At 38.8% G+C, this 14,906-nt stretch overlaps 1 protein-coding gene across 21 annotated transcripts in view; it reads right to left on the bottom strand.

Moving 5' to 3' along the window:
* LNPK (lunapark, ER junction formation factor) overlaps positions 1–14,906 on the bottom strand; it is a 105,560-nt gene that overhangs the window by 83,185 nt on the left and 7,469 nt on the right. For all 21 annotated transcript variants that reach the window (XR_011387248.1, XR_011387247.1, XR_011387250.1 and 18 more), the window contains 2 exons: positions 12,621–12,662; positions 10,987–11,174 (listed from right to left, as the gene is read on the bottom strand). Coding sequence is in view for 14 of the 21 variants with exons in the window: in XM_070070653.1 (XP_069926754.1) it covers positions 10,987–11,174; positions 12,621–12,662 (230 nt within the window). In the remaining 7 variants the exon portion in view is untranslated. The remainder of the gene's footprint in view (positions 1–10,986; positions 11,175–12,620; positions 12,663–14,906) is intronic.

Raw genomic sequence — 14,906 nt, 5'->3', positions numbered from 1 at the left:
ATTGTGAAGTCCCAGCTCCTAGCTTCAGCCTAGCCCAGTCTCAACTATTGCAGGCATTCGGGGAGTGAACCAGTAAATAGGATATATATATCTCTCTACACTGTGCAGTCTCCCTCTCTGTCTTTCAAGATATCTTTTTCCTAATTTTCAAATAAATAAATAAATATTTTTAGAAGCCATACAAATACATATTTGCTGCTTGGAAATAACTCTTGGATTACAATACTCCTCTTTAAAAAATGACTCTCAGGGCCAGCTCTGTGTCGCAGCAGGTAAAGCCTCCACCTGCAGTGCCAGCATCCCATATGGGCACTGGTTTGAGCTTCTGGCTCCTGGCTTCAGATCAGCTCAGCTCTGGCTGTTACGGTCATTTGGGGAGTGAACCAGTGGAATCGAAGACCTCTCTCTCTCTCTCTGGCTCTACCTCTCTCTGTATCTCTTTGAAATAAAAAAAATAATTGTTTAAAAAAATGACTTAATATTTAATATAACCCATCTTTCTTCCCCCAGATACCCTAGCTCATTGCTCTTAAATTCTGCCTTCCACAAAGTTATAGGGCATGGACAAAATTCATCCCAGTTCATTGCCAATTTCCAACAAGAATGGCCTTTATTTCAATTTCTCATATTCTACTCCTCATTTTCATCTGAGACATCAGAATTGCCTTATCTGACAATATTTCTACCAACATTCTAATCAAAAAAATTTAAGAAATCTCTTTGTAAAATGAGACAGACAAATGCAGTGGGTGTCATCAAAGCAATGGACACAATGGAAGCTAGAGGTGAGAAGGCCATCAATTTGCCCAGAAGGCTAAATGAGTATTATCCATAATACCTGCCATTCCAGTCTTAATCAATGGTGGAAGAAGACTCTCAGAACTATTGATCTTAACTGTCATTCAAGTATAATAATCAATGACTAGTTAAAGATAACAATACATTGTTAAATCTTCAAAAGGAGAATGTTTTGTGGCCTATTGGTGGAGTTTTTTGTGCTGGGCAGTTTTAAGTTATTAGTTTTTAAAGGCAATATTGTGTAACAGAAACAACTTGACCAAATTCTGTCCCAGAATTGTAAGACCCATTAAAACAAAGTTTAGGAGCCAGCACTGTGGTGCAGAGGGTTAAAGCCCTGGCCTGAATCGCCAGTATCCCATATGAGTGCCGGTTCTAACCCCAGCTGCTCCTCTTCCAATCCAGCTCTCTACTGTGGCCTGGGAAATCAGTAAAAGATGGTCCAAGTCCTTGGGTCCCTGCACCCATGTGGGAGACCCGGAGGAAGCTTCTGGCTCCTGGCTTCAGATTGGCACAGCTCCGGCCGTTGCGGCCATCTGGGGAGTGAACCAGCAGACAGAAGACCTCTCTCTCTGTCTCTAGCTCTCTCTGTAACTCTTTCAAATAAATAAAATAAATCTTTTAAAAGAAAGTTTAATGAGAAAAAAATAAAAAGTTTTAGACTTTCCCTACAGCTGTTATCTTCTCTACCAGAACAATCCTGGATGTTCTGTTCATAGCAATAGAGGCTTTCTCCAATATTCACTTCAACACTACTCCTGTCCCTATCCATTTCCTAATTCCAAAGATGCTTCACATTTTTAGGAGTTTGTCACAGCAACAACCTCACTTCTATTATCAATTTTCTGTTTTAGTCCATTTTGTACTGTTATAAAAGAATACCTGACTAGGTAATTCATATAAAATAGAAATGTATTCTCATGGTTCTGGACATAATGTTCAGTATCAAGGTACCAGCATCTAGTGAGGGTTTTCTTGTACATTATTCAATGGCGAAGTTGCGGACAAGAGAGTACAAAAGGCAGGACAAACTTTTGATTTAAAATGAACCTACTCCAGTAATGGCATTAATCTATTAACTCCACCCTCATGCCTTGATCCCACCTCCCAACACTCTTCACTTTGGGGATTAAGTTTCCAAAACATGCTTTTTGAGGGATACATTCAAACCACAGCATTATTGTTTCAAAACATGTTAGCTGTGCAATCTTATGCCTATCTCCACAGATAATGAAACAGTATTTAATAAAATTCAGTAAACTTTCTTGATTAAAAAAACTAAATAAAGGGGTCGGCACTGTGGCATAGCAGGTAAAGCCACCATCTTCAATACCAGCATCCCACATGGGTGCCAGTTTGTGTCCAGGCTGCTTCCACTTCTGATCCAGCTTTCTGCTAACAGCGTTGGAAAAACAGCAGGTGACCCAAGTGCTTGGGCCCCTGCCACCCCTGTGGGAAACCCAGAAACTCCTGGCTCCTGGCTTCAGCCTGGCTTAGCTTTGGCAATTGTGGCTATCTGGGAGTGAACCAGAGAATGGAAGATCTCTCTCTCTCTCTCTCTCCCCCTCTCTCTCTATATAACTCTTTTAAAATAAATAAATTTTTAAAAAACTAAATAAATAATCACAAAATTATTTAATACAATCAAATATATGTAAATCAATAAACTAAATAAAATAGACACAAAATTCCTTAATATGATCAAACATGCCTAAACTCAAAAGTCAGAATAATACATTAGGAGCATTCCCCCCCCAAAAAAAAAAAAAAAAAACCTAGCAAGGATGTTCACTATTTTCTCTACAATTTAGCATGGTCCTGAAGTTATTAGCTAATAATCAAGATTAAAAAAAGAAAATCCAAAAGGAGGTAGCAAAATTAGTGCTATTTATAGACAATAATCCTTATTTCATAATTCTTTTAAGTTCAGAATTCTATAAAATATCTATCAAGCATGGGATGCTTATAAAATGATTTTCTTACCTACCATAACCAAGAGCAAAAATTCTCCTAAAGCATAAAGATGTCACAGAAAACATCTCCTTTAAGAACCAACTGTAATTCATGAAAGATACTTTGCATTCTCATTAGATTATCATGAAACAAATAATTAGCTTCTCCTCAAAAGGCTATAAATTTTGTTTGTCAAATTTCTAGCTGAACTGAGGAAGTATCTATTATATGATAGCTGAGGGAAAAAGGGAAGGAAGCATGAAATTTGTGTTAAGATAAAAGCCATATGCTTAAATGGCTTTTAATTTAAATACAAGAAAAGAAAGGAAATGGGAACATATCTCAATTCCCTTGTTTAAATTTCTTCCCTCCAACTCTATTACAAGAGGCAAAGGACAGTGGACAAACATAGCAGTTAAGACACCAACTGGGATGCCCACATGGATAAGATCTCTCCCCTCCACTCTTTATTTTTATTAAATTAACAGTGGTTTAAAGCCCTGGCCTGCAGTGCCGGCATCCCATGTGGGTACCAGTTCAAGTCCCAGCCACTCCACTTCTGATCCTACTCCCTGCTAATGCACCTGGGAAAGCAGCAGAGGCTGGCCCAAGTCATTGGGCCCCTGCACCCACAGGGGCAACCCAGAGGAAGCTCCTGGCTCCTGGCTCCTGGCTCAGAATCAGCTCACCTCCAGCCATTGTAGCCATCTAGGGAATGAACCAGTATATGGAAGACCTCTCTGTCTCTACCTCTCTCTGTAACTGTCTTTTAAATAAATAAAATAAATTTTTTAAAAAAAGAATAGTAGAGATAAAAGTTAATGGTTGTTCAGCTAGAAAATGAATCAACTCTCAAAGTGATGCATATCTACCAGTATAAAACAAAAACACAAAATTATAACTGTAACCCAAACCTCTTCTCACTGTAGCGCGAAGTCTTAATGATTCCCACAAAATAACTGGATATTTTGATTATAAATTTAAGTTTCAGTAACAGCTAAAACTATTAGATATAAATATCCTATTTAGTCTGAAAGGCTGAAAAATAAATGTAATCACAAGTTTTTCCATATTATATCCAGAAGATGTTATAAAATCTGAAAGCATCTTACATGGACTATTGATATTCTACCATAAGGATAATTTTGGAATAGTTGTGATTATATAATTTATGCTCAGGACTGATTCATAATCTCTCTAATAAAAAGATATGGGAAACTGGGAATGCAGCAGTAAACATCATTTTCTACAGATTTAGGTACATTTCTAAGATATGATCAATGCAGAAAGTGAAGAGTAAAACAACATATTTTACTATTCCTTCTGCTTCCAATTCTTTGATGTAAATCTTAGTCTAATACTCAAAACTGTTTCAAAAGAAAAAAAGTCCAGGCAATAGCTCACATTACACACATAAAAGAAAATGCATTGTGGTGAGTTCTATTTACCACAAAGCCAGCTTCACATCGTTGCATTTTATTTCATGCTTTCTTGATTGTCATCTATCAGAACACAATTCTATTCTTTGTTGGATAACTAGCCTATGCTTTCAAAAGTGAAGAGCTCACTGAAATAGAAACTGCAACAGCTGAGAATGAGGGTCACAAGATGAACGAACAAAGTGAGAAGTGGCTGCGAAGCTTAACAAGCCAAGAAATATTAGATGCAGGTGATGCAGAATAGTCAGAGGGACACAGCAAGGTTAATACAGCTTCATACGCAAAACAGTGGAAAGATTCAACTGAAGAAATTATATGTTTAAGAAATGAAACTTCTATACTTTTTTTTAAGATTTATTTATTTATTTGAAAGTCAGAGTTACACAAGGAGAGGGGGGAGAGGGAGAGAGAGAGAGAGAGAGAGAGAGGTCTCATCTTCCACTGCTTTCCCAGGCCATAGCAGAGAGCTGGATTGAAGTGGAGCAGCCGGGTCTTGAACCGGCGCCCATATGGGCTTCGGGCTAGGGCATTAACCCGCTGCACCACAGCGCCAGCCCCCGAAACTTTTACACTTTTAAAAAACAAACAGTGGCCGGCGCCGCGGCTCACTAGGCTAATCCTCCGCCTAGCGGCGCCGGCACACCAGGTTCTAGTCCCGGTCGGGGCGCCAGATTCTGTCCCGGTTGCCCCTCTTCCAGGCCAGCTCTCTGCTGTGGCCAGGGAGTGCAGTGGAGGATGGCCCAGGTGCTTGGGCCCTGCACCCCATGGGAGACCAAGAAAAGCACCTGGCTCCTGCCATCGGATCAGCGCAGTGCGCCGGCTGCAGCGCGCCGGCCGCGGCGGCCATTGGAGGGTAAACCAACGGCAAAAGGAAGACCTTTCTCTCTGTCTCTCTCTCTCACACTGTCCACTCTGCCTGTCAAAAAAATAAGAAAAAAAAAAAAAAAAAAAAAAAAAAAAAAAAAAAACAAACAGTATATGGTATTTTTGCCAAAAAAAAAGTTCTTATGGGTCATAACAGCAAATCTAGTGAACCACAATTTCTGGATAACCATCAGAATGGGCACCCTATTGGATACTGCAACTAGGTTCAAATCGTTTATAATCACAAAATCAATTCCTATATTGAAATTGATGTGAAGTCATTTTGTGGATTTTTTTCCAGATAGTTATCCCTTGGTATTCATGGGGGATTGGTTCCAGGATCCCCCTCAGACACCAAAATCCACAGATTCTCAAATCCCTTATATAAAGACACATATTTACATATAACCTATGTACATCTTCCCACATTCTTCAAACCATCTCTACTTATGATACTTAAGAAAATGTAAATGGTAGGTAAATAATTGCTACACTGTATTGAGTAATGACAGGAAAAAAGGTACATCACAGGTACAGACTTTTTTTAATGTTTTCAATGTGCATTTGGTTGAAGCCATGGATGCAAAAGATACAGAGGGTTGACTGTATTTACAAATGCATAATTGGGGCCAGCATTGTGGCACAGTGGGTAAAGCTACCGCCTGCAATGCCAACATCCCATATAGGTACCACCAGTTCAAGTCCCAGCTATTCCATTTCCAATACAGCTCCCTGCTAATGGCCTTGGGAAAGGCAGTGGAAGATGACCCAAGTATTTGGGCTCATGGCAACCACCCAGGAGACCTAGAAGTTGTTCCTGGCCCCTGGCTTTAGCCTGCCCCAGCCCTGGGCCATTGTAGACATTTGAGGAATGAACCAGCAGATGGAAGATCTCTCTGTGTGTGTCTCTCCCACTCTCTTTGTAAGTCTTTCAAATAAATAAATAAATCTTTATTAAAAAATATAAAAATCAACCATTTTTTTCCCTTTCTAAATTTCTTTTCTCCATTCTTTATGAAAAGTAAAAAGAAAACAAGGGAAAGGGATTCAGTGTTATAAAATCCACTATCATTCCTGGGATAAAAAGCATGCTAAAAGATTTTACAAAGAAAGAAAATAAAGAAATTAGCAGACAATCACAGTATTTAGTATGTAAGTTGAGCTCTCGTATTTGAACAATGTATGTTCAAATTCATACACATAAATTTAAAAGTTTATGAGTTCATGAATTTCAATTTGAAAATATCCTTGGGAGCCAGCCTTGTGGCATAGGGAGTTAAGCCACCGCCTACAACACCGTCATCCCACATGGGCACTTGTTCAAGTCCTGGCTGTTCTACTTCTGATCTAGTTCCCTAATGCACCTGGGAAAGCAGCAGAGGATGGCCCAAGTTCTTGGGCTCTTGCACACATGTAGGAGACCTGGAAGAAGCTCCTGGCTCCTGACTTCAGCCTGGCCCAGCCCTGGCTATTGCAGCCATTTGGGGAGTGAATCAGTGGATGGAAGACTTCTCTCTGCCCCCCCAACCCACCCCCCATGTAACTCTGCCTTTCAAATAAATAAATCTAAAAAACAGAAAGTTCTGCACTGAAGACAAAAGAAACACAATCTCTTTTACTACAGTAATCCTAAAGAAAAAGATCCTACTGCCACAAAATCCCAAATCAAAAATTTAAATATCACCCTTGATTCCTCCTTTTCCCTTAACTCCCATCAAATTCTATCAGTATTACTTCAAGTATCACTGGGCAGTCATCTTTAGATTAAACTTCAATAACAACTCCTACCTGTTTCTACTCTTGTTCTCTTCTTACCCAATCTCCAAAGGCAGTATGAGACACTCTTAACTTGAATCTCATCATGCTTCTCTTCCACTAAGACTTTACAAACCTCCCATTTCTCCCAACTTCAAACTTCTAACCCTGAGCCTCCATGAGGTGGATCCTGCCTGATTCTACAAGCTTACCTCTCTCTTATCACTTCCTCCTCTCCGTCACACATTCAGATATATCTATTTTTTTGGTTCTTAAATAAGTCATACTCTCTCCTACTTCACAGCCTTTGCATTTTATGTTCTCTTAGAAAGATACTCCCTCAATTATTGTATTTTTGATTTTAGGATACAAAGAACACATTGATACCAAAAAAATTCAAACAGCAAAAAAGTATATGGCAAGAAATAACTAAGATTCTACCACCTAGAAAGAATTACTCTTAATATTTTGAGGATGATCCTTCTATACATCTCTCTGTAGATCAATGCTCTATTATATATAAATAATCGTTCATAAATCTAATTCTTTCCACCTGGTTCTTCCTCATACTTCAGTTCTGAAATCAAAAACCACCTCTTCAAAAGGGGTCTTCCAAAACCATCCATCTCCACTGCACTTGTCTCTCCCTCTCTCTCTAACTATGTCTTTGTTTTGCCTGTCTCTATTTTTTGTCTTCCCACCCTAGCAGAATGTAAGCTCCATGAAAGCGGAGACTTTATCACTACTTTCTCTATCATTAGTGTCTAGCTAATAACTAACACAGGGCAGATGCCTAATATTTAATATATGAAGAGAAGATGACTTCAATTAACGTTTATAAGGTACCAAACACTAAAGTTGTATCTCCCATTCAGATTTCTCCTGTGATCTTCATATTCAAACATAACCACCTACTTGGCAGCTCCATCTGAAAAGCACACAGGCAAATGGTGGGTCACTAAACTTGCTCCTCCTCACAGTGCTCCCTATTTGGTTAGGTGACACTACCACCAGCCAAATTTCCCAAACCACAAACTTAAGTTTTATCCTTGATAAGGATTCCTCCCCCTTAGCCCATGTCCATTCACCACCGAAGCCTCTCCATGTAACTTCAATTCTATCTCCTAAATCTCTTCAATCCATCTATTTCATCAGTCCATCTGCTTCTCTTCAAACTTATCACTCAAGTACAAATCACCACCCATCATTTCTCCCCTAGACAATTATAACACCCTTCTAACTCATGCTCCAGATCCATTTATTGCTGTCAAGTTATAGCCTCAGTGGCTACAATGGCTTCCTACTACTCTTAGAATGAAATCTAAAATCCTTATTACATACTATAAGGCCCACGTGAAATATCCCTATCAGCTACCCAGTTTTATCTCTATGATCAAGTCTTTGGCCTTCTTCCCATTGTTTACACTGACCATGCTCTAGCCTACCATGGGGCCTTCAAAAGAATACAGCTCTTCTACCTAAAACACCATGTCATACCACCCTAGATACCCATACTCATCTTTCAGTTCTCAAACACAAACACTGCTTCCTCAGAGAGTTTGTGGTAGACAGAATTCTAAAGATATCCTTCCCCTATCACAAAGATTTCCATGCTCTGGTTACACAATCAAACAGTAATCCACATACTGCTGTGAAGGAACTTTGCAGAGGTAATTAAGGTCATTACTCAGTTTATTTTAAAATAAGGAGATTATCCTGGTGGATCAAATATAATTCACTTAAGTTCTTATAAGCAGAGCTTTCTCCTAGCTACAAGCAGAAGACAAAGTCAGACTTGCAGCAGAAACTGGCCAACAACCTGGTTGAGCCTGAAAGCAGATTCCCTTCAAAGACTCCACACTGGGAGTCAGGGGTTATGCTGCTGCTTCGTACTCCAGCATCCCTTATCAGAGTGTGTGTGTGTTTTTTTTTTGGTTTTTTTTGGGTTTTTTTTGACAGAGTTAGACAGTGAGAGAGAGAAAGGTCTTCCTTTTCCGTTGGTTCACCCCCCCAAAATGGCCGCTACAGTCCGAGCTACGCCGATCCGAATCCAGGAGCCAGGAGCTTCTTCCTGGTCTCCCATGGGGTGCAGGGCCCAAAAGCTTGGGCCATCCTCCACTGCACTCCCAGGCCACAGCAGAGAGCTGGACTGGAAGAGGAGCAACCGGGACAGAATCCGGCACCCAAACCGGGACTAGAACCCAGGGTGCCGGCGCCACAGGCGGGGGATTAGCCAAGTGAGCCATGGCACCGGCCTAGAGAGTGGGTTTTAATATGTGTTGCTCTACGTTGAATCCAGCTCCCTGCTTAATGTGCCTGCGAAAGCAGCTAAGATGGCCCATGTCTTTTGGCCCCTGCACTCATGAGATGAGAGATGAGGAAGAAGCTCCTGTCTCCTGACTTTGGCCTAACCCAACCCCAGCTTTTGAGGAATGAACCAGTGAATGGATGATTTCTCTCTCTCTCTCTAACTCTGCCTTTCAAATAAAATCTTTTTTAAAAAGAGACTAGTATGGTGTTCCCAGCTCCTGGCTTCAGCCTGGCCCAGGCCTGGCTGTTGCAGCCATTTGGGAAATTAACTAGTAGATGTCTATTTTTCAAATAAATGAATAAACCTTTAAAAAATAAAAAAGACTCCAGATAAGATCCCAGGCTGCTGATACCTTGACTTAGGCCCATGATACTCTAAGCAGAGAACAATGCAAAGCCAAATGAACTTCTGACCTGCAGAACTATGATTTAATAGGTGTTGTTTTAAGTTACTAAATTCATGGCAGCAATGGAAAAAATAATACAGAGGCTCTTCCTTGAGTGTTATTTCCACCCTAAGCTAGGTTGTGACCTGTATCAAATGTTCCCATAACTTTTTCATAATATTTATCATACTTATTACATAATGTATGCAGTCTAACAACTACAGTTAGCCATTTTATTTTTCTGTACCATACCCCATTATAATCCAATGTCTACATAATCAGTTATCCATAAATGTTTGTTGATTTGATAAACAAATTTTGTATTCAATCATATCTCAAAATTCTCAATCAAGGGGCCAGCACTGAGGCATAGTTGGCTAAGCCTCTGCCTGCAGCGCCAGTATCCCATATGGGTGCCATTCATGTTCCAGCTGCTGCTCTTCCAATCCAGCTCTCTAATATGGCCTGGAAAAGCAGCAGAGGATGGCCCAAATGTTTGGGCCCCTGCACCTGCAAGGGAGACCTAGAAGAGCCAAGCTCCAGCCTTTGCGGCCATTTGGGGAGGGAGCTGGCGGATGGAAGACCTCCGTCTGTCTCTCCCTCCCTCTGTAATTCTACCTCCCAAATAAATAAGTAAAATCTTTTTAAAAAATTCTCAATCAAAACACCTCCTGTAAGGTGCTATATTATACTTTCATAATAAAGGTCAATGGAGAAGAGTTCCAATGAATGGAATATATCTAGAACCATTTGGGCAATTGTTCTGTTCATTTTACAAATTCTCCTGTATGGGTCGGCTCTGTGGCACAACAGGTTAAAGCCCTGGCCTGTAGAGCCGGCATCCCATATGGGCACCAGTATGAATCCCTGGTTGCTCCACTTCCAATCGAGCTTCCTGTTAATGTACCTGGGAGGGCAGCAGAAGATGGCCCAAGTCCTTGGGCGCCTGTACCCACGTGGGAGACCTGGAAGAAGCTCCTGGCTTCTGGCTCCTGGATCCTGGCTTCGGATTGGCTCAGCTCCAGCCCTTGTGGCCATTTGAGGAGTGAACCAGCAGATAGACCTCTCTCTCTCTCTCTCTCTCTCTCTGTCTTTGTCTCTACCTCTCTCTGTAACTCTGTAAAATAAAATAAATCTTAAAAATAAATAAATAAATAAATAACTCTCCTTTACCATTATTCCCCACCATTTCACACTCAATGTTCCCATCTAACAGAAAATCACAGAATATTGTCATATAGAGCCATCATTACTAATAACTCTGGATGATAGTCCTCAGATATGTTGAATTACAAATAAAGGCTTAAAACAACTGTTCTATTAAAGATACATTTTTCAAACTGCACAAAGTTCAGCTTTTCAGTCTGAGACATTTCCATCTAATAATAAAAACATATATCATATGAATATATCAAAGCTGAATATATTAAAGCTATCTGATCAAGAAAAGAAAAAGTCTACTTAAAGAACAATATACTTACATCAATGGAAATGCAAAAAATGGGAGTGTCATGGCAAGTCTTGCTGTAAATTCATCAGGAAGATACCACAAGTACACAATTAAGCATGTAAACAGATAGAGAACTGAAGAATAAAGAATTAATCTTCCAACCCATAATTTTTGTAATCTCTGATTTTTTTCCCTAAATTCTTCCAATGCTTGAATTTCCTGTTAAGAGAAAATTATTTCACATTAATAAATCTTAAACATCATTTAAAAAATGCTAAAAATTCTTAACATGGAAGGTTATATAGAAAGAACTCTTAAAACTCAATGAAATATAATATTCTAATAATTTTAAATAGAACATAATATGAAAAACTAAAAATGAAGCTAAAATTTTTAAATGCTTACTCTGCCAAATCACTGTTTAAAATGCAAAATTACTACTTTTAACCTATTAAAGAGGCAAAGATTAGAGAAGTGAAATTGGCATCAATAAATAATACTGATTTAATCAAACAACTAATGATTCTCTTAGAATGAGACCTAAAAAACATTGGTAATTATAAAATATGGCGACTGGTGCTGTGGCATAGTAGGTTAAGCCTCTGCCTGTGGCTCCAGCATCCCATATGGGTACCAGTTTGAGTTCTGGCTGCTCCACTTCTGATCTAGCTCCTTGCTAAATACTCTGGGAAAGCAATGGAAGATGACCTCAATCCTTGAGCCCCTGTACCCAACATGGGAGACCTGGAAGAAGCTCCTGGCTCGTGGCTTCAGGTTGGCACAGCTCTGGTCATTGCAGCTATTTGGGGAATAAATCAGTGGATGGAAGATTTCTTTCTTTCTCTTTCTTTCTTTCTCTCACTCTCTCTCTCTCTCTCCTCTCTCTCTCTTTGTACCTCTCATCTATAATTCTGCCTCTCAAATAAATAAATAAATCTTTAAAAAATAAAAATTAATGGGGCCAGCCAGTGTTGTGGCTCAGTGGGTTAAGCTGCCACCTATGATGCCGGCATCCCATATAAATGCCAATTCAAGTACTGGTTGCTCCACTTCCAATCCAGCTCCCTTGCTAATGTGACTGGGAAAGGATCAAAAGATGGCCCAAGTATTTGGGTCCCTACCACCCACATGGGAGTCCCAAATGGAGTTTGGGCTTCTGGCTTCAGCTTATGGCCATTTGTGAAGTGAACCAGCAGATGAAAGACCTCTCTCTCCCCACCTCTTACTCTCCCTCTCCAACTATGCCTTTCAAATAAATCTTAAAAAAAAAAAAGAAGAAAAATTGAAAGTGATCCATAGTAGATTCTTGTCTATTTACCACTTTTAATATTCCTGAGAAATAATTACTTTTGATGGTAATATAAAAACTGTGTAAATTTTGTAGACTTAAAAATTATTGAACACTCTTATAATTATTGTATCCTATCTGTAATACTGATTTCATACTGTTAATCTAATTTTATTCTTACAGATTCTATTACTTGATGCAGACTTAAGTCACTGATAGACTGGATTTTTTTGAGATCATGTAACATTAAAGTTCTCAGATTTACTCCATGTCATCTCTAAATTCCCATCCCAGATTTAGTCTCTACAATTATACATACTAAAATAATATTTAATAGTTAAAATGAATTAAAATGAATACTTCAACAAAGAACATACCTTATCTATACTTTCTAGCACTTCTACAGTTGAAGGTTTTGTCTGTTATGGAAACAGAAATGAGACAGCATTAAAACTTATTACTACAAACAAAAAGAAAAATTTTTATTTACATAGTCATAAAAGAACATTTTAATCAAATATTGTTTTTGCAAACGCTATATAACATGTATTCCTGTTTATAATGATTTAAATAAAAATTATAATTACAAATATAACCTCATAAGATTAAAGAAACAAGCATTTATTTAATTTCTTTAGTCCCAGACTTTCAACCCTGATAGCTCAACTCTTCCCATTCTACACCTCAATAGAGCATACTTTCAAAGAAACAATTTTGCTCCAAGAAAAATGTTCTTAGATATTATTATTCCAGAGAATTCATACTAAAAAACTCACAGACTAAAGATGGTCTGATGCTAAAAGTTCACTTATGACTCTAGGGGTCAAAATCAATAGCTTACTTTCATTCTGAATTCCTAAGTACCTTTTTGAAGATCAGGTTTTTAAAGGCATCTCAGAATACTTCATTATAGCAAAGTTTGTTTGCCAAAGTTTTTTTTAATACCATCTAGAACCAAAACCAGTCAAAATGGCTCTTATAATACTTAAGAAAATATTTACCAATTACATACTCAACAATCCAAGAGGGTAATGAATATCAGCTCTTTGTAGTTCCCAGAAGAGCTGTTAACATTAGGTTGAACTGTATGTGATTGCCATTTTTATAAGTACTTAAATATTGGCAATTTCATACAGTTTAACCTAGTAAAAAGAGAACAGAACAGATAAATCTGATATTTAGACAAAACTATCATAAGATTTTTATACGGGGAGTCACCTCATTCATATGTGAAATCCAAAAGAACTCATCTCATGGAATTAAAGAGTAGAATAGTGGTTACCAGAGGCTGGGGAATTTGAGGGAGAGGGTTGTTGAAGAATATGAAATTAGAGTTAGATAGGAAGAGTAAGTTCAAAATATCTATTATACCCCATGGTGACTGCAGCTAATGATGATGCATTCTTGTATGTCAAGTGTTCTTACCATAAAACTGATAACTATTTGAGATAATACATCTTTTAATTTCCTGGATTTAACCATTCCTTAAAACAAACACATACTTCTAAATAATTTTATCTAGCAATTTAAAAAATAAAGGGGAAAAAAAAGGCAGGGTCGATATAATGCTAATCCAAAATAATGCTGTTCTACCAACAGTTCAAAAACTAAGGGGCCAGTGCTGTGGCACAGCGGGTAAAGCCACCACCTGTAGTGCCGGCATCCCATATGGGCACTGGTTCAAGTCCTGGCTGCTCCACTTCCGATCCAGCCCTATGCTATGGCCTGGGAAAGCAGAAGATGGCCCAAGTCCTTGGGCTCTGGACCCTCATGGGAGACCCAGAAGAAGCTCCTCGTTCCTGGCTTCAGATCAGCACAGCTCCAGCAGTTGCAGCCATCTGGGGAGTGAACCAGTGGATGGAAGACAGTTCTCTCTCTCTTTCCCTCTCTCTCTGCTTCTACCTCTCTGTAACTCTGCCTTTCAAATAAATAAATACATATTTTAAAAAACACTAAATTTTGTACCAAGTATTGCTAGACTCTATTGTAATAATATAGAAGCAAAAAATAAACAATTTGTCCTAGGTTATATTATCACCTCTTACATTTATATTTTCTAGCTCTAAAATTGAGATATTTCCTCTAAAGACTTAGCCAATAAAATCAAACTGCATTTTGAATTTTGTTTAACCTCTAATTCCTAAAAGTGTATTTAGTATGATTTTAGTAAATATTTGTGACAAGTTTTAAGTAAAAAGAAAAACAGTCTTTAAAAAATTTAAGTGTAGAGGCCAGTGTTGTGGCACTGAGTGTTAAGCAATGGCCTGCAACACCAACATCCCATGTCAGTGCCAATCTGAGTCCTGGCTGTTCCACTTCTAATCCAGCTCCCTACTTAATGGCCTGGAAAAGCAGTGGAAGATGGCCCAAGTACTTGGACCCTGCCACCCATGTGGCAGACCTGAATGGAGTTCCAGGTTCCTGGCTTCCAGCCTAGCCAGCCCCTGCTGTTGGCCATTTAGGGGGTAAACCAGCAGATGGAAGATCTTGCTTTCTTTCTCTGTGTGTGTCTCTCTCTCACTTGATCTATAACTCTGTCTTGCAAACAAATAAGTAAATCTTTAAAACAAAAACTTCAAGTATGTTGCAGAATATTTAATTTCTACCACCTTTCAAGTAAGTTTGAAATTTAAGCAATATGAGAAGAAAACAAGAAAACATTT

Source organism: Oryctolagus cuniculus, chromosome 3, assembly GCF_964237555.1.
Source record: "Oryctolagus cuniculus chromosome 3, mOryCun1.1, whole genome shotgun sequence".
NCBI classification, from domain to species: Eukaryota; Metazoa; Chordata; class Mammalia; order Lagomorpha; family Leporidae; genus Oryctolagus; species Oryctolagus cuniculus.
Note: the sequence above shows the minus strand (reverse complement) of the source record. Positions and strands in the feature narration are given on the sequence as shown.